Raw genomic sequence first — 20,839 nt, forward strand, 5'->3', positions numbered from 1 at the left:
ATCAATAAATGTGCTGATTGTTAGAGTGGATTTCTTTCTGGGTAGATGATTTGTTTACACTTAGATGACTTTGGCCACCAGACTTCTATTTTAACTGTTTGACAAAGGGCTGTGGATTGAGCCCACCACAATGGGCTTCCTAAAAGGTGTGAATACCAGATGCTTCTGGTAGTTTGACCTGATACTGTAGTTTCGAAGGCAGTATCACATATACATTATAAATATCAATTGTCTTCTATGTTAGCACGGGAAATGCCAAATAAATGTATCGTAGACTTAACGTACATTCCTAAAGGCTGTAGATACCAACCCAGACATGTTGGCGTCAGAAGGATGAAATCCGAAGGTGTGATGTTGTATGTAGCTTCAAAAGGAAGCATTGTCTGTAACTTTTTAAAGTTGTGATTGCCTTTGTGTTTAGCATATAAATATCGAGCCCACATTTAGCTAGCAGACCTTTCTGCGGAAAGCTTCTCCGTTAAGATGCCTGCTGTACCTTGTTGTGTCGAATAAAGAAGCTGCTTTGTATCCACCATTGACTGTCTCTCCGGTAATTTCATCCACGCTACAACACCGATGACACAATTATTGTCAGAATTTTGGATGGTAACAAGGAGGTGCATGGGAGCAAGACAGAAGAACTGGTTGAGTGGGGTCACCATAATGTCTTTCAGACCAAGGAATTGATTGTGGACTTCAGAAAGAGGAAGTTGAGGGATTAGCAATGGAAAGGGTGAGCAGCTTCAAATTAATGGGTGTCAACATCGTTGAAGATCTATCCCGGGCCCAACATATTGATGCATTTACAAAGATGTCATAAACGGTGGCCATTTTTCGTTAGGAGTTTGAGGAGAATTGGTATGTCAAATAAGGCACTCATAAATTTCTCCAGATATACCATGGAGGGCATTCTAACTGGTTGTGCCATCATCTGGTATGGAGGGGGCCACAGCACAGACTTGGAAAAAGCTGCAGAAAGTTGTAAACTCAGCCAGCTCCATCATGGGCACCAGCCTTCTGAGCACAGAGGACATGTTCAAAAGGGGATCTCTCATAAAGGCCACATCCATCATTAAGAATCATCTTCACCCAGGACACACCCTCTTTTTATTGCAGCCATCAAGTGAGTGGTACAGGAGCAGGAGGGTACTCACTTAATGTTTCAGGAACAGCTTCTTTCCCTCCACCATCAGATTTCTGAAAGGACGATGAATTCATGAACACTATCTCACTACTCTTTTTTCACCATATTTAATTTTATGATATATATTTGTTGTAATTTGTAGTTTTTATTATGTATTGCAATGTACTGCTGCCACAAACAACAAATTTCATGACATATGCCAGTGATATTACACTTGATTCTGAAATTATGAAACCAGGGAACATTTTCTTTCCATAAAAAAGTTTATTTAAAAGCAAAATATACATTTAACAACCAGTTAATGTGCATCATTGCACTCGTCCATCTGAAATGTAACATTTGGATGATCATACCAGAAAGGAATTCAGAAACATTTTTGTAACATCAATACATTCAAACTTTAAAAAGGCACAGTTCTATGAAATACTCCTGTTTATTTAATGTACATATTGAGAAGACTTGGAATTAAACTGTAATATTTGCTGTATTCAGTGTGTGTTGTCCAAGCCTATGAAAAAAACATTAATCCATATTATTTACATCAGTAGTAGCAATAAACTATATACAAAGTGGAAAGTTGCACTGGTTCTGGCGCCCTTTTAACGCCAATAGTAGGGTTACTGACTCAAATCCTAATCTCAGACATTCAACCACTTTAGTTGTCAGATGGCAAGTGTGATGTCTGTCAGTTGGTCAGAAGGTTATAACAGCACCTGTTTGTAAAGGTGGGGAAGACGAATAGATACACACTTCACTGCCTCAGGTACATCTTGGACCATGGTAAAGCAGCATTGGCAGTAGCCAAGGAGCAGTCTGCTCCACGAACTTTCAAAAGATACAATAAGTGAAGGGAAATGTAGAGATGTGGAAAGGAACATCGAATATATATTTAAAACAAATAAATAACATTCACAATCACTGTAAGACTTGGCATACAAAGAGCCTAGAGATACAGTGCATAACCATTAGAACACTGAACACGATTAGATCTTCCTCTTCTGCTCCCACAATACTTACTGGGCTGTCTACACTACTTTTTCCAGTCAGTTGCATGTTTGCTTATCATTTTCTCAACTATTCATGAACTGGTAACCAAGATCAGGAGGCAGAGTTTTGAGGAGCTACAGCTCTAGAAGTTTAACTTATTTTGGTTGTTTGACTTCATGACTTTGACTTGACAGAGTGATGGTGAAGATCAGTCTGTACTGGGCTAAGTGCTGACCTCTGGCCTACATGACTGTTACACGACTTGAAGAGGAGGGAGGATGTTAGCATAAATGTCAAGATGTTTATACTTGAAGATTTCATGTCTCCTAGTTCTGAAGTATGTAGGTTTAATTATCATCGTATAGAGGCTGGAATGTAAGAGCCATGTATCTATTTTCTGTCTGTATTTGCGTGATTTTATTATGGGCTATGTTAATTTGACACGTAGGTTGGGTCATGGCAGAAGGATGAGTACAGTCACGTATTCACCTTTTGTGCCATTAGTTTAGTTTAGTTACGGAAAAACCTGGATGGATAGTTTTTTGTTGAATGCCCATATTGTTACGTTCACTATCACTTAATTCTGTTATCCTTAATTTTATTAATATTGTTAATTTTGATCGCTCATCTTTGCTTGTTTTGTAATAAAGGATCAAACATATTTTTCTCAACTTGGAACTCAGTTATTTGGAAATGCATCAGCATCACACAGTGTTGAATCCTTCACAGGGTCTCAGTGGTTTTGGTTTGTTTTTCAGGTAACTGCTACATGTTGATTCCTTGGCACAGGTGGATTTCGATGTGTTACTATTGATGGCTTTTAAGAAAATCCAGGTCTAATGCAATAGATTTTGGCTGTCCAAAATGAAAGGAGCTAGGTTGTAATGACATGAGTCTGTATATAATTATGACAATTACAGGTTGCAAAAGAGATATGATTGCTAGTTCAGTTTTGTATGCTTCCATTAAGGAACTTAAATTATTTATTGGCTAAAGTACACTCGGGTGTTATTAATTATTTTATAATATTTATGTTAAACTGTGCAAATAAAAATCACTTCAAGGTAAAGTATGGTGACTGAAATGGTTCGTTTTGCAGGAGTTTTGGGAGTCAAAAAATTTTGCAAAGAGTAATCTGTGCTCAATGACTATTATTCAACAAAGTGAAACTCAAAGTAATGTCAAGTCTTTGATCATAATAAAAATCTATTAATTTGTCTTAAATTTGAGATGGGGATAAATTGCTTCATAGTGAAAACCATTACAATCTTATACATTCATTGAAGACACCAGAGTAGCTCATTCAACAACACTTCGAGTGGCTGCTGTGGCTTTTTCCATCCCACAAACACGTTCTATTGCACTGTATTGCACAGCACCAGGAGCAAGAAAGTGCAACAAAACTCCTTTCGCTCCTTGATTCATGCTCCATCGTCCATAAGCAGCAGTGGAGAGAGACAAATCAATAGAAGGTGATGATATTGCATCTTAAATGAATAAAAAAAAAGGTAAGATTGGTAATGCCCTAAGTAACAGCTGCTGGCAGGCAGAACCATCTAAATTTGGATTGAATTGAATGATCTGTAAATTTGGGTCAATGTGCATGTAAATCATGAAGTATTTCCAAAAAATCTGAGCTAAAATGGATTATCAAACATGCAAAATAGTTTTTCCCAATATAAGTTGAGAACAGAACTGCTGTGGGTGAACTTGGCACATCATGGAATTCATCATTAGTTTATTAACTGGGTATTTACACTTGGTTGTCTAAATACTGTATATACAAAGCCTCATGGAATCCAAATGCTAGGAACGTGCAATCTGAAGTATCTGAGAAGTTCATAATGGTGCTTTCAGAATCCTTACCTCTGCTGAATATACCTCCCTGTATGCAGATAGCATGGGTAGGTAGATTGCTACACTTCAGAATAGAACTTCAAACCAAACTTCATTTCATCTGTAACTGAACTTGGAAAATGATAAAGATATCAAGGGATGTCTAAACCCTTTGGTTGAATTATAGATAGTAAGTTGCCTTCCATTGACTTAAAATCTAACCACATATCCAAACACCATGTAAAACTCCATTGAACTCTCTAGCCTTTTCATGTAAATGGCAGAGTGAAAACTTAACAGCAAAAACCGTTGTAAATCAAGGAAAAAAAGACTTTTGAGGAAATGAATCACTCTTGAAGATAGCAGTTGACTTCATATATTAGAAAGTTAAAAGACAATCTGCTGCTAAATGTGTTCCTTATTCAGTGCTGAGTTACACAGCAGAGGTTTTCCAGCCTTAATAAATCATGTATAAAATAACAAACTTCAGAATAGTGTCATGGGTAGATGTTCTCAGTATAAAATACCCAGTTCTTTCCTCAATCTGTACATCAAGCTACATGTTTCAAAGTTACAAGCTTAAATTGAATTGTTTTTCTCAACTTAAATGATAGCAACATTTACCTGGCTCTGGTTGTTCAAGAAGAGATTGACTGATACAGATTACTTGTTCAATTGTATGGATTGGTGTAAACTAATGCTCCAAAATAATAAATACTCAATTCCCATTCATTGGATCCTGCCATGACATCTTAACCATTTTTAATAAAACTTTAAAAGTTGTAAAACTTCTTTTTTAAAACAACAATTCTAGTATAAATAGACACAAAAAAGAACAACCAATGCCAGTACAATATCTGTAGTAGTAGCAATGTTTGTGCATCTGTCATCACTGACATCTGGAAAATGTACACCTCTTACACTAGTACCATGCCAATAAAAGCCCAAAAATGAAGCAACCAGTAGCCTGCAGTGTGCAAAGTCAACAAGGTCCTGCAATGTTAGGCAATGTTCTAATTGTGCTGGAAGGCATGAAGTGCAGCAACTGGGAATTCTCCTGTAATTTGAGCCAGAAGTCAGATGTTCACTAATTTAACAGCCTGTAACATTTTCATTTCTGCTAGGACCGCCCATCTTTGGCCACAATGTGAGCCATCCAGTTCACTTTAGTTGTCCAGCTTTCGCGAAGGGCCTCATCAAACTTTTGTCGAAACTGCTTCAATGCTTCCTCGTCACTTTTTCCTAAAGCCAGCGAGTCCTGGTGACAATAGGAGGGAATCAGTAAAACCTTTGCAGGAACAGCAACACAATTTAAAAATGAATTTTAAAGGACTACTGACTTTAGGTTAGATTAGCTTTATTTGTCACATGTACATCAAAACATAGAGTGAAATACGCTGTTTTGAGTCAACGACCACCACAATCCTAATGCTGTGCTGGCTGCAAGCCACAAGGGTTCTCAAGATTCTGGTGTCAACATAGCATACCCACAACTCACTAACTCCATCTGTGCACCTTCAGAATATGGGAGAAAACCAGAGCAACTGGAAGAAACCAACGCAGTCACAGGGAGAATGTGCAAACTCTTTAAAGATAGTAGTGGGAATCGAACCCTGTTTGGTGTTAACCTTTATGCTATCGTGCTATGAAAGTATACTTTCAAAAACCCCAAATTAAAGAAATGGATAGATGTCAACTCATGGCTGAAGAAATCCAGTGCAACTGGAGTACATGGTATTTGTTTTCCTCCCTGACAGGTGGCAATTGAGGAGGATTGCAGGGGTGAGTGAATAGGGGCATGTGGAAATATGGTTTTACCTTGAGATACTGGATGTCTTTGATAGAGCCAAGCTCAGGTAGTCCTGCTGTCAACATGAGCGCAAACAGTGTTATGAACAAGTTTCCATTCTTGCGTAGAATTAAATATGCCTCTTCACAGCACTGACGAAACCTTTGAAAAATAGCATATTTCACATCTCAATGTTCTGAAAGTTGTAGCTTATATGATACATCAGTGTATATTTTGCAACCAATTGCTTTGTGTTAAATTAGCTCTCTTCTCCCTTTCAGGGTATTATGATTTTTGACACAGCCCTTCAAGCTAATGACCTCATAAGAAATAATAGCAATTTTAAAATTATTTCTGATTTTTTTTCATTAATGTTGAATATAAATGTTAGTTTCAACTGCAGCAAAACGTGAAAAAATTTTAAAACTGATTTAAGAAATACTAATCCATTATGAGGAAGAATGTTTTTCTGGGTAGAATATTTCAGAAAAATTAAGCTCTGGGCCAGTAAACCAGAGTTCTGTCATCATTTATGAAACACTGCAAAATTATGGTCAAATTACTTAAAAAGTTTTGATTATTGACACTTTCCACGGCGTCATGTTAAGTGTGTTTACCGTGACATCAATTGTTGCACTCGCTGCATTTCTTGACAATGCCTTTTGAAACAGAGACTGAGCTACCAATTTCTGGTCCAAACCAGTATTAATCTTGAAGCTCACACATCTGCCCACTGCTTCTCTGAAGTGTTTAGCCTTTCCTTAGTGCTGTTCCTCTGGAGGAACAACACTAGGAATTTTATGCTAGCACCAGTGAAGTCAAATTTACACCCGTCAATCTCAAGGGTATATTTCCAATGGTCATCAGTGTGGTTGCTCTGAATTGCTCAGAAATAAATGACAAGGCAAAAGTGAACTGTAAACCTCAGTAAGTCAATGCATAGATTGTAATATTAACAATATCAATATATAATGGATAGCCAAATCTGAAGTTCTGAAGTGTCTAACTTCAATATTTATCTAATTATAGAAGTTTTGTTATTAAAGTGTTATATCATATAACCGATTACCTCTCTCTATGGAGTGAGATTATGTTCTATGTTTATTGTGCAGTTTCTTAGTCATAGTAAAATTGTCAGCTTGACAATGTACTAAAAACTGGAAGAGGGAAGTGCATTTAAGTGAATATACCAGTTGATAGAATGCTGAATAAAAATTATTAGCAATAGCTCTAGAATAGTTTCCATTCTCACATGAACACAACGTAACATCAATTTGATTACTTACTTACCTGCTAAATTTTTCAGTGTTTCCAGTTTTTCCTTGTTGTATGACATGGATGAAGTCATGGGTAAGAATGAAAGGCACACGCTCTCTCTTAATCCCAAACTTGGATTTGAAATTTCCGAGGATATGGCCAAAGTCAATATGAAAGAGCTTTAAAAAGAGGCAAGGAGAAAAAGGATCACACTCTTGCAAAACTGTAACTTACTAAAACTTACTTCTAACTCTGAGTTTCCAACTTTGCTTCTGACTTTGTATTGAGTACAGTTTACAGACCCATAGCTATCAACTTATTATTAAGTACTGGCCAGTTCCGTTGTGATTAAGTCCTCATAATGGTAGAATTTTCCACATGTAATGCTATTGGCTTTGGGAGCAGGCGAGGGTATAATATGCTCTGCCCATGAAAAACCTGAAAATGACTGTTTCATAATGTATCTGGCATTTCAGAATGACTAAATGCTCCATTTTAAAAACAAGGGTAAAATACCTAAACTTTGCCTGGGTCTCTTATAGCCTGTGAAATAAAATGCTATTCTCCAGGACAAGCATTGGGAAATGCCCCTCTGCTGCATCCCCAGAGGGATCCACAGTCAAAATGGATTTGGGAAATGATCATTGCACTTCACCTGCTGTGCATGTGTTGGGACTTCATTAAGTTCCAGATCTAAAGTAATATCCAACCCTAAATCCTGGAAGAGGAGACATTGTGCTAAGTGCTAACTCCAATGTATCTTTCAATCCGCTCCTCTGAGAGGTATAATGGGTTACTGTGAATATTTATTTGAAGCATTACTGTCAAGAAACCTGTTGCAATGGAATATGTCATTCATAATTTGAAACCAATTTCAGGGCACAGGTAAGCAAGACTACTTGCTAATGGAAAATTAATAGTTTCAATTCTGACAGTAGACTATAAACGACAGCTCTGAAACAAATCTCAGCATTCCCATGGTTAGTGGGCAGAAGTACAAAGTTAACACTAAAAGTGGTACTTCTTTGGATTTCTTTCCTATTGGCAATAATCACTTTACTATTAGTGCAATAAAACTACGTTTGTACAACTGATTTGCTACGAGGGTGCTGGTGAGGCCATGCTTCCAAGGAAAGGTATAGCAGTACTGGAGGTACTGTAGGTAGTCCAATGGAGATTCACTAGACTAATTCCTGGGATGAGGGGATTATCCTATGAAGTCAGATTGGGTCTGTATTCTGTGGAGGTTGGCAGAATGTGGATTGACTATATTGAGACATACAATATTCTAACGGGGCATGACACAGCAAGTGTTGTTGTTTTCAGTAGGGGAAGTTTTGAACAAGGTGACACAGTTTCGAGATAAGCAGCTGATCATTTAAAACTTGAATAAAATTGTTTGAGATTAATGTTAATGTTTTCCTCCTCTGCCCCACCCCCAAGTCACAGCTTTACAACTGCCATAGCATCATACCTGACCAGATTCTCGGACCATAATGTTGTCACTGTGTCTGTCCCCAATCCCTAGTACATAGGTTGCTACACAGTAGCCAGCACACGACAGAGTAAACTCCTCAATTGCTCGCTCAAGGGCATCCCTGTGGTTAAAAAGGAGGGGAAAAAAAAATCACTTAATGCTTTCCATTGGTCTTTGGTAAAGCACTGATAATAAGTATGGTACAATTGTTTTAGCTTTCAGAAAATAGAAGTGAATGGGACAACACAGTGAGCCTGGCAACAACTATGAAGAGGGTAAATATTCACTTTTTGTAACCTGAACAGCTGTCATTTTTAAAAGTAATGTAATAAATATATGCATTGATAAAGGTCAGATCAGCCATGGCAAGTACTTTCTTTCTCCACCCCCCTTTTTGGCTCTTACTGTTTGCTGGAATTCAAATCCACCAATTCCTTCCTTGAGGATTAGGCAATTGAGTTGATCCACCCATCCCAAAGCTCTCAAAAGCTGCTTCCAATTACCATTCAACAGGGAGTTATACAGATTCATCTGCTGAGGGAGGACAATCAACAGTGAATTTTCCTGTCTAAGCTTGCCGTGATGCAGAAGACTTCACAAGGTCTGGAATCAATATGGAGGATCACTCCTTCTTGACCGGATACTGCATCCTTGCCCGAGACTACTAATAGGACAGTAACCTGTGGCCTGCGTCTAGGTGTGAATTTTTGTTTACAATAATGCTGCATTGTTAACTGACTTGCATCTTGCACAGATCTCCAGCAGTTGGAGAGGAGAATTCTGCAGGACTGTATGAGCTGGGTTGATATTAGTCTTGCCTGGTGCCCAGATCGACGCCAGGTAGTCCACCCAAATTTGATTTTTGATTTGTGGAAGCAAATTTTAGCCTTGACCAGCACAGTGGGCTACTTTGAAGTTGAAAATCAATCATATTGCCTTTGGAGATACAAAGTACTTGACTGGGGTCAACAGATTTCCTTGTCTAAGGGGCGCAAATGAACCAAATACCTTGCTATGACAATTCAATAACTTTGTGACTGTTGCTGTTGCTGGTTAATTACTATTGCTAATATGTTGAATGTTCCTGGACTTGGAATTCAGATATTACACTGTCACATCATCCATGCATTACCTATTACAATACAATCAATTTAATGGTTTTCTTTGCGAATAAACTGAGGCAAATCCACAAAGATCTGACATAAAGAAATAGCAGTCCTTACAAATAATTATAGCAGCAAGAACTTTCCTGTACATTTCAGCAATTATTCTGCTTTATCCACGGACACAATGTTCAGTATAACTGCTAGTTAGGCATCCATTTGTGGAAAATATTACTGCAATCCATGTGAGTCACAATTTGACATGGATGGAATGAATAGATTTGTCAAAAGGATCTGTATTAACTCCTTCCAATGGCTGTAGTTATTTTTCTCAGATGTGCACGAGAATTTCTTTAGAACTCTAGGCAGAAATCCAATCAATCCCAAAAATAAGATGATCCAAAATATTTTCACAACAGCTCTTGTCTACTCTGAATTCCTGAAAGTTAATAATTTTAATTTAGCTTTGTGCATGTTAACTGCACACAGACTGTGGTAATTGGCCATAGAACAAACCTGCCATTATTTTAAAAATAGCTGGAGCCACATGAATTGGCTGGGGGAGAAGCTGGTAAACTCCCTTAACCACAATGGTCTTACATCAGCAATAAAATACTCTGCCCTCATCGGAAAACAAAAAACGTAACAACAATGACCCATGGAGAAATGAAGAATACAGCAACAAGGATTTCACTTACCGATATTACGTTAAATAAATGCAACATTGTGACAAGAGTTTGACTTAAGGCAATGTATAGCGAAGTTACTACTTCTCTTTGCACAGATGCTACCTGACTAGATAGTGCTTCGTCTATTTTCTGACTAATCACCAGGTAACTTAAGGTTGATGAAAACAGAGTAACAGATTTGTCTAAATGGACTTTAAGGCATTTGACACAATTCTGCTCTATAAGCAGATATATGACCATGAGGTGCTCTGTAGGGATCAATGCTGGGAACTTTGTTGTGACATATAATAACTACTTGAGTATGATTGTAGGAGGCAAGACTAGTTAAGCTTGCAGCTGACAACGAGTGGATGGGGCAAGGGTTGTCTAAAGCTACATACAATACAGATCACAGACAGATGAAGTGTTAGCAGATGGAATTTAATCACAAAAAGTGTGGGTTAACGCAGTTTGGAAAGTCAAATCAGGGTAGGGCATGTACAGTAAATGGTCTGTTGTTAAACAAAGTTGATGAGCAGCGAGACCTTGGGTTAAGTCCATAGTTCTGATTGTTAGGGTAGTGAAGAAGGCATGCTTGTCTACATAGATCAGAGCACAGAATACATAAGTTGGGACGTTATGTTGTAACGTTACAAAACACTGCTTAGACCACACTTGGAGTGTTGTTTGTTGTTCTGGTCATCCCACTTTGGAAAGTGTGCTATTATGTTGGGGGAGAGTACAGAGGAGATTCACAGCGATGCTGCCTGGATTGCCGGACTTGAGTTAAGGAGAAGATTGGATTCTAGACACCCAAACCATGAGAAACACCATCCCTCCATTTATCCTATCAAACCCCAGTAGAGAGTAATACAGCACAGAAGGTGGCCTTCAGCCCAACTGGTCCACGACAACCAGATGCACATATCCCTCTAAGCTTTTCCTATGTAGGAACTTGTCCTATTATCTTTTAAATATTGTTAATATACCTGCCTCAGCCTCTTCCTAAGGCAAGTCATTCCACATACCCATCATCTTCTGTGTGGGAAAAGGCCCTTCAGATTCCCATTAAATACCTGTGTCTTCTAGTTCTTGATTCCCCAGTCCTGGGAAAAAGGCTGAGTGCTTTTACCCTATCTATGCCCCTCATGATCTATAAGATCACCCTTCACTGTCCCATGCTCCAAGAAATAAAGACCTAACTTACCAACCTCTCTCTGTAACCCAGCCCCAACGTTCTTTTAAACCTTTTTTGCATTTGTTCCAGCTTATTGGCATTGTTTTGATTGCATGGTGACCAAAACTAAACACAATACTCCAAGTGCAGCCTCACTAATGTCTTGCACAAGATTTTTCAACGAAATTTCCCCTCATTCATTTAACTCTAGAATAAAATACATCAACTGATTAACCTCTCCTCATATGAAAAATGTGCTGTCCCATTCAGTATTCTGCTGAAGTCTTACTGCACAGCTTCACTAATGCATATACAGGGATACCTAGTACCATTAGGACACCAGCAGCATTCAAATTCTTACCCTTTAAAATAAAATCTTCTTTATCTCTCCCAAACATGGCCTTCTTGCCACTCAGCAGGATGGGAAACAGAAAACCAGGCAGGTTTTCATACAACTTTGCCGCAATCTAATACCCAGTTGGCTTGCACCTGCATGGAATTTAGATAAGGACAGCCCACGGGACAGTACTCTCAACAGTAACTCAAATCAAGACTTGTGAGTTGTGGAGAAATCAGGGGGAGCTCAAACATTACAACTATAATTTTCAGGAAATTCCCCAGCAAGGACCTTTATATGGGAGGGAAGGTGCAAATTAGTATGGAAAGAGGGAAAATTCACACATACAAAATGTCTAAAGGTTCCTTGGATACATCAAGCAAAGAATGAAAACTTACGGAGAATTCTTCTCTTTCAACCAGTTCAGCAAAGCATCTTTGTTGAAGGCTGCAGTAGCAGCAACATTACTGTTATTTAGCTGGATATTGGCTATTGTTTCTGCAGCAGAAACAACTTGGATAATACCAGATTTGTCTCCTGTTGCTAGGCAGCCATAAGGTATAACTCTGAAAAAAGAACACACAAAGGCTATAATGATGATGATAAGGGGAGGCCATTTTATCTTCAGGTCAGAGATACAGCACAGAAACAGATTTTTCAGTTCACCATGCACGTGAATTATCAAGCACCATTTATGCTAATTCTACACCATTTCCCATTTTATATTTTCTCCAATTTCTCATCAACTCTCATGTTGCACTGTTTGACCTCACAATGGGGCCAATTTACAGTCGTCAATTAAACTATCAACCCACATATCTTTGGGATGGGGGAGAAAACTGGAGCAACCAGAGAAAGCTCATGTGGTCACAGGGAGAACATGCATATCCCACACAGGCCAGTGCTGTGGGAATCTCACCAGCGCATTTTCACTGATGAAGAGACCCTGCTTGATAGATGTCTCCTGGCAGTGAAGCAGCAGGCAAGTTTACTGTGTAGTACAGAAACAAGTAAACTGAAGATGAGATATTTGCAAACAACAACTGTGATGAAGCTGCGCTTTAAACACAAAGCATCACCGTCATCTTCAAACATGCATGGTACTTCTTGATTTGCTTCTATGCAGATGTTCTTATATTTTAAAAAACTCATCAATAAAAGAAATATTTTCTCTGGAATTTGGCTAAATTCAGAATTTTAGTAGATTTTCACAGAAGACCAGCAGATGGTGCTATATTGTTTCCACACATTCATTCAGAATTAAAAATCTCAGTAGGGCCAAGAAAGTCTACAGATTCCAGATGCTGAAAGGATTGTCTACTTTTTCCTCTAGATATTCTGGCAGAAGTAATTTTGTGGCTTCTTCCAGTTTAGAGCAAAACAAAAACAATTAAAACGTGGATTTTCAAATACTTATTTGGTTAACACAGTTTACATACAGCTGCTGATGTTTTAACAAGTTTAATGCGCCTGCTTAGAAAGGAAATATATCGCTGGTGTCTGAAATGAAGGTGAAACAACAATAGCTAGGGTGCCTTAAAACCCGAGTGTCTGTCTTAAGTGATGTGCATGTTAATGGATTTAAAAAGATCAATGCTGTGGAGTACATTTTCTACACATTTTGCAGTAAATTGCTCAAAACTGAATAGGGAATTTGCATTAGTTGATAAAAACAATACTCCAGATTCACTTTACTTCTCTTATTTCCCTGTTCTACAGCCTGCTTCGGGAAAGAGTTATACATATTCTAAAATAATTGCCTGGAATTAAACTGTGCTCAAGGGTAAACTAAATAGTCACTAAGGAAAATGAACAAAAGCACCCTGTTCCAGAAATAGTCCATTTTGTTGTGGGAGATTGGGGAGTGGATAAGAAAAATTAATAAAGCTATTTTGCCAATTACTGCCTGTAATATTGAAAGAGGGAAATGCTGCTCATCTTATCATCCTATAACATTTGAACCCCATATGTACAATAGGTTCAAAGGGTACACTGGTACCATTCCAGAGTATTTCAACTTATCCTCCTTACTGGGCACACCTCCAACCACTTCTCCTCGAAAAGCAAACTGTGATGAAAGGTTATTCGGACCCAGAGGTCAATGAGGTTGACACAAGGGGAAAAAACATCCTGGTTAGAAAGGCAGCTTGACAGGAGTCAAGACGAGGACATGTCTTCAGGGTGTAGTTCATCTCATCCTGCTCCTTTTTATCAACAATTTGATTGCTGAATTTTTGTAGATTTGGTATAAATGACTGACAGATCTACAAGTAATTCTTGCCAATAAGATGTCTTTTTTCCTTCCTTTAAGTGGATTCTAAAATGATTTACTGATGTTTCCCTTTGCAGTGCTATTACGTAGTATTACTGAAATTTGTAACACAAGCTGCATCCAAATTTGTCTTTTGCATTAAACAGGCCTATTCTTCATTGTCTCTAAAGCCTACATTTCAGACCACAAACAGGCTATAGAGCCAAAGTGATACGTGAACTGTGTAACTTTTAAAAAAAACTTTTAAATCGTTATTCTATTGCTTTTTAATTATTTCACCACTCAAGAAAAAAACTATGAAATCAACAATAGTCAAGACTGCTTTGTTGTGGATGGATTAAATTCTGGAAGAATGCACTAGCGTACTAGCTGTAACATCACTTCAGAAAAAAGTACGCTCCAACTCAGTGAACACATCAAAGACTAAGATCCCACATAATGAGCCCATATGCACTCTTCTAAGCTAACTGTGCCTTAAGGCCTAATCTGTCTCCTTTTTCCGCTCAGTGTTTTCCTTTCAATATGCTTCAAATTTTCAGATGGAATAACTAGAAACGTTCATGCACACACTGTCACAGTCTGGTTTGTAAAGTTATGCCAGTTGAAAGGCAGCTGAAGGAAGTAAACTGTGGGAGGCCTACCTGAGGTCTAAGCCTGCCTCCTTCCAGAGCATGTCCATCAAGTGCAGAATCTGCAGAGCCAGCATGTCTTGTCGCAAGTCTGAAAACACAAGGAATGAAATAACAAAGGTCCGTGGACTACTATGATTTTTCAAAATTCTCTGTGTAAAATGCATGGCACTATGAACTTTTATTTTCTGTTTTACAGCATGGTCATATGAACTACAGGTAACCTTGATTATAAACAAGCACATCCTACTACTGCCCCAACATGCTCCAATAATAACAGCAAAATCACGAATGTTGGGCGACAATGAATATGTTATGTCAAGATTTATTGTTATTACTACCTTATATGACATTAAATTTATTGTTTTGCAGCAGCAATGCAGTGCATATACATAAAATTACAAAATAAATGAACAGTGCAAAAGAAGTGGAATAATGCGGTCGTAAAGGGTTCATTGACCATTCAGAAACCTGATGGGGGGGGGGGGCAAGAAGCGGTTTCTAAATCCTTGAGTACAAGTCTTCAGACTCCTGTTCCTCCTCTCTGATGGTAATAACAAGAACAGAGTTTGTCCTGGATGATGAAGTCCCATGGTTATATAGATACCACCTTCATGAGGCACTGCCTCTGGAAGATCTCCTCAGTGGTGGGGAGAGTTGTGACCGTGATGGAGCTGGCTGACTCTACAGCCTTGTGAGCCTCACTACCAGGCTGTGACACAACCAGTCAGAATGCTCTTGACTACAATAATATAAAAATTCTCAAGAGTGTGTGGTGACATACCAAATCTCAAATTCCTAATGAAGTTAAGCAAGACTTCTTCATGACTGCATAGATGTTTTGGGCCCAAGACAGAACTGACAAGGTGGTGACACCCAGCATCTTAGCTGCTCATCAATGAACTCTGATGAGTATTCTTCCAACTTCCACTGTTCGAAGTCCACAATCAATTCCTTGGTCTTGTAGATATTGAGTGCTAGCTGATGCAACACCACTCAATCAAGCCTACCTATTTCTCTTGGATACGTCTCCTCATCACCACCTGATATTTTACTGACAATAGTAGTGTTATCTGCAAAATTACAGATGGCATTTGAGTTGTCCTTAGTCATATAATCATGATCGTAGAGAGAGTAGAGCAGTGGGCTAAGCATGCATTCTCAAGATGTGCCTGTGTTGATTGTCAGCAAAGAGGAGACGTTATTTCCAATTTGCAGAGACTGAGGCTTCCCAGTGAAGAGGTCAAGGATCCAGTTGCAGACAGAGAGGTACAGCGGCCCAAGTTTTGAAGCTTGATTATTAATGCTGAGGGAATGCTTGTGTTAAACACCAAGCTGTAATTGATAAACAGTTACCTTACATCTGTCTTTCAGCTGTCCATGTTCTCCAAAACAAGTTGAAAAGCCAATGAGATTGAGTCTGCTGTAGACCTGTTGCAATGGCCGGCGAATTGCAGTGAGTCCAGGTTCTTGCTCAGACAAGAGTTCATTCTAGCCGTAACCTCTCAAGGCACTCCATTACAGTAGATGTGAGTGCTACAGGGTGATAGTTATGATTGCTGCCCCCTTTGAAGCAGGTGAGAACCTCAGCAGTGAGAGGTTGGAGAGGTCCTTGAACATCCAGCCAGTTGGTTGGCACAGCTTCTCAGTACCTGGCCAGGTACTGGGGTCCGACACCTTGCGAAGATGCACTCTCTTCAAGAATTTTCTGACATCAGCCTCCAAGAGAGAGTCACAGAACTACTGGATGAATTGGGGATTCACCAAGTGAAGTTCTGTTCTTCCTTTCAAAGCATTCAGCTCATTGGGGGTTAAGTGCCACTGCCATTGATAGTTTAGATTTTGCTTTATAGGAAGCAATGGCCTGCAAACCCTGCCACAGCTGTCGCGTATTCATTGTCTCTACTTCACACAGAATTGCCTTTTCACTTTCACAATAGCTTTCCATACTTCATATCTGGACTTCTTGTAGTTCTGAATTGACTGCCTTGAAAGCCACAGATCCTGCCTTCAGCAGACTGTGAACCTCCTGTACATATACTCATCCACGCAGGTCCTAATGAAGTTAGTGACGGTTGTGGCATATTCATTCCGGTCCAAAGATAAATCCATGAACGTGGTCCAATCCAGAGATTTGTGAGATGAGCATTTAGCCTCTAAAATTCACTCACTCTGAACAGTATATACCAGTACTTTCTATTTTCTCAATTTCACTGAACTTGTCCTTTAGAAACTTTCATGACTGAATCAGACAGTTCTTAAATTTTATGACTGGTCTGTTGGACTTTAAAAATTAAAGCTGGGACTTTGCCAGTGGAAATGGTAAAAAAAAAAACAAGCTGTAAACTCCATTTTCAAGAGCTACTGCACTTCAAGGCATCAATTTAAGTCTAGAATCAATCATAGAATAAGCAAGATGAATTCAAATCCTTAAGCCATTTATCATTTATTAACTGAAATGAAGGAAGAGTCTTTGGAGGTACTGGCTGTCATCCCAAACACGCATTTCTGCTCATCAATAAGGGTAAATTGTGCACTTTTCTCATAGACTCAGTGGGGAACTGGTTCACTCAATAAAATCTTGTATGTATCTGTATTTCAGGCATTCTTTTCTCCATACAGCACTCAAGAATTAAATTCTTATAACATTCTTCTATAACCAGGAAATTACAGTTAGGACAATATGTTGCCCTTTGAATACTCTGACCATTTTTTAAGCCACTCTTAAGTTACTTACTACCCTACAGTGACAATGTCTGCAGAAAACTTAGGTGACTTTCTTGATAAAATTTGATGGCTGACCAAATTGTTAACTGACTTATATCTTAAGCCCAGTCAGGTAATGAGTGTGCATCAGCACAATGCTCACCAACTTTTGAGAAACATAACATGGTTGTTGAAGGCCACACTTTCAAAGCTCTACATATCATTGGTTTTGAGTATTCTAATTCCATTCTTAATATTTCCATTAAATAATCCAGTGTGGGGTTAGGCTTTTCCCTTTGTCACTTCTCCACTGGCAAACTGCTGTAAGAGTGTCGTCATAGTTTCCAACCACTGCCCCGTATTTCAATCCCAGCAGTTTCAATGCTGAATGAACAGATGAAGCAATAATATTTCTAACATGTGCTACATCTTGCCTTTGACCAGGAACTTTGGTTGAGGTAACTAAGGTCTGGCAGTTATCCTTACCAAAGAAATAATCAAGCATTTCTTTAATATAAGCAAAGCAAATTTAATGTGACTCTGCTTTGTTCCTTTTTTTCCAGGAAATTTCCTCTTGTTCACTTCATCTAGACAGGGTCTAGATGAGTAATTTATACAACTTATGAAAAGGGTACATTGACAATATTTTGCCACTTGGAGCAAGCAAGATATTCATCTTTCTTTCGTGATACACAAGATATTGCCAGTACTCACTACAAAACTTCAAACTTAGATCGACAAACTTGGTTAAACTGAGATTTATGTTAAAAATTTATACCAATTTTTTTGATCCAACCCTCTCTTCCTCAACAGCAAATCTGTTGAAATAAAGTGTCTTTACACTGGTTCAACCCTGCTTCCTTAGACTTCAAAATATAGTTTCTAAGGCCACACAGAATTTTGGTTCCATTCCTGGATTTTAGATCTTAAGGTTCTGCGCATCATGTCACTGTGACCACAGAAAATCCACTGACAAATTGCTTCATATGGTGTTAGTACAAAAAAAATTATCAACAGTGATTACAAAGTTTTTCCTGGGGAAGTGGGTGGTGATAAGGAAGCCAAAAATGTGCAGACAAACTAACGGTTATTTCTTTCACCTCCATTCTACTCCCAAACAACAGAGCCAAACATATTAATTCAGTTATATGATTTTTAAAAAAATCTTTCACAGCATTGTTGCCTGTTCAGCCCATTAATTCCAGCTAATCACCAACCCCCATTAAATAAGACAAAAGAAAAACCACAAGTAAATGGCAGGGCTGGGAGAGGGAGAAGAGAAAAGAGAGGGAGAGACAGACAGAAACACACAATTAACATTCATAAACAAATGCTGTCCAATCTCACGTTAGTGTACTTTTACAATCCAGTTAGCGGATGCCGCCAACCAAGCGAGTCTCCATCTCATTTTCTTGAAACTCACCCAATTAGGAATTTCTTTTGTTTTTTTTTGTGCAGCTTCCATATTTGAAGTGTAAAAACAAAGCTGCAAAGTTTCTTTTTAGCGCCTTAGAATGAGAACTGCTGATAATGGCTTGTACCTATCATGAGATCATTAGAAGCCATGATATTGAAGTTTATCCATGCTTGACTTGCTGTTTGGTATCCACACCTTTTATATAAGTGCGATAAATCCTGAACACTAACTTTCTCTCAGTTTTTCAGAACTGTACACATGGGAATGATGTAGCAGTTTAAAGTCGCTCATTTGAACTTGGCTTGAGAATGGAAAGAAATTTTCACATTGGTTAATTTGGCTGAAATATCAGCTTAAAATGCAGGCCCTGATCCTATTCTACGGCTGTGTAATATGAATCTCTGATCACTCCTACAAGTTCTTACAGGCTATATGATCCATCTTGTTCATATATACAAACTTTGTACAAGCTCTATCAGGCATTTTAAGCACATTCAACTTATGAAACTGTGCTTTCTTCCATTTTAAATGTGTTCAATCACTAAATTAAATGTAGAATTAAGATACCTAAGAGAGAGTGATATCTTTAAGTATTCCTTCAAAAATAAAAACATTGAACTGCTTTGTACACATTCCAAAATCCTGCCTTGACAGCAGACTTAGAATTAGAATAACCAGTCAATTACAAGAAATTGTAAAGCCCAAACCCTGAGGTAGGAACCTTTGAAGTTTTGAAGCAATTCTGATAAAATATAGAGCAAACTGCTAGAGTTTTGATTTTTTTGCAGTACCATCTTTACATTTAAAACACTGTACTTAATAACCCTTATATTCTATATTCCAGACATTTTCTGTTTTCCATATTGTTTTTCCACAGAAGTCAAAGTATGAAAAGTGTCCCATTTACAGTGGATTCCTACTGGATTTACTGTCTACGTTCATTCACTGAGCTCAAAGTGGTGAATTTACATTTGTAGGTTAAGGCAAAATAATTTTAAATGTACAAATGTAATACTTATTTGCCCCTGTTGTGTTTACAGAAGGATATGGTTGACATACAAGCACCTTTATTTTAAAAGTTTAACCTGCTTGTTTTTATAAATCCATCCACAGTCTTGCTCCATCCGACCTGTAATCTCTTCCAACACTACAACCATCCAAGATCTGCCCTCCTTCAACGCTGGCTTTATGTCCTTCCATCGTGTCAATGCCTGTATCTGTCTGAGCCATTGACTCTAGAACTCCTCCAATTACACATTTCAAAATTAACCTCCTGTTATATGACCTTTTAAAACTAGACTTGGATTAGAATGTGGTACTGTACTTGGCTCCAGTGCAAATACCATCATGGAAAATGACCGAAGTAGGAGAACTGGGAAATGAGGAAAAAGGGCAGAAGATGGTTTGGGGATGAGGAAGGGAGAAGGCAGACCGCCTGATCTCACAACATTATCAGTCTGACCGTGTCCCTTTGTATCATCTGCAAACTTAGCACTATGCCATCAGTTCTTTCATCCAGATCATTGATGCATAAAGTGAACTGTTGTGGTACCAAACCCGCAGATCTTCACTAGTTACCTACAGCCATCCTGACAAAGTTTCCTATATCCTTACTCTCTGCCTTTGTCAGCCTGGCAATCTTCAATACATGCCAATACATTGCCTTTAACACCATGCTCTCTAATCTTGCTTTGCAGCCTCATGTGTGGCACCTTGTCAAAAGCCTTCTGAAAATCGAAGTAAATAACATGCACTGACACTCTAATATGCTTGTTACCTTCTCAAAGACCTCTAACAGGTATTTTCAGTCAAGATCTTCCCTAACAAAACCAAGCTGACTTCAACGTATTTTTATCATGCACTTCCAAATACTCTAAAATTTCAGCCTTAATAATGGACTGTAATGGACTCAGTGATCTGAAGGGATTGCTTTTGCGCTGTATAACTGATTACAGTTAGTTTCTTTCTCCTGAAAGGGCAGCCAAACAGGAGAGGCAAGGATGAAGAAGAGGAGGGAATGGAGGGATGGGGGGAGGAAGT

General features: G+C 38.5%; 1 protein-coding gene across 2 annotated transcripts in view; it reads right to left on the reverse strand.

Annotated features, from left to right (window-relative positions):
• Positions 1-1,398: 1,398 nt before the first annotated feature.
• The window catches only part of pik3cb (phosphatidylinositol-4,5-bisphosphate 3-kinase, catalytic subunit beta), a 181,760-nt gene continuing 162,319 nt past the window's right edge, over positions 1,399-20,839 (reverse strand). For both annotated transcript variants that reach the window (XM_072255503.1, XM_072255504.1), the window contains exons 18-23: positions 14,689-14,767; positions 12,174-12,341; positions 8,488-8,611; positions 7,047-7,192; positions 5,786-5,918; positions 1,399-5,225 (exon numbers count right to left, since the gene is read on the reverse strand). In XM_072255503.1, coding sequence (XP_072111604.1) covers positions 5,088-5,225; positions 5,786-5,918; positions 7,047-7,192; positions 8,488-8,611; positions 12,174-12,341; positions 14,689-14,767 — 788 coding nt within the window. In that variant the 3' untranslated portion in view covers positions 1,399-5,087. The remainder of the gene's footprint in view (positions 5,226-5,785; positions 5,919-7,046; positions 7,193-8,487; positions 8,612-12,173; positions 12,342-14,688; positions 14,768-20,839) is intronic.

The sequence above is a fragment of the Mobula birostris genome, chromosome 4, assembly GCF_030028105.1.
Source record: "Mobula birostris isolate sMobBir1 chromosome 4, sMobBir1.hap1, whole genome shotgun sequence".
Classification (NCBI taxonomy): Eukaryota; Metazoa; Chordata; class Chondrichthyes; order Myliobatiformes; family Myliobatidae; genus Mobula; species Mobula birostris.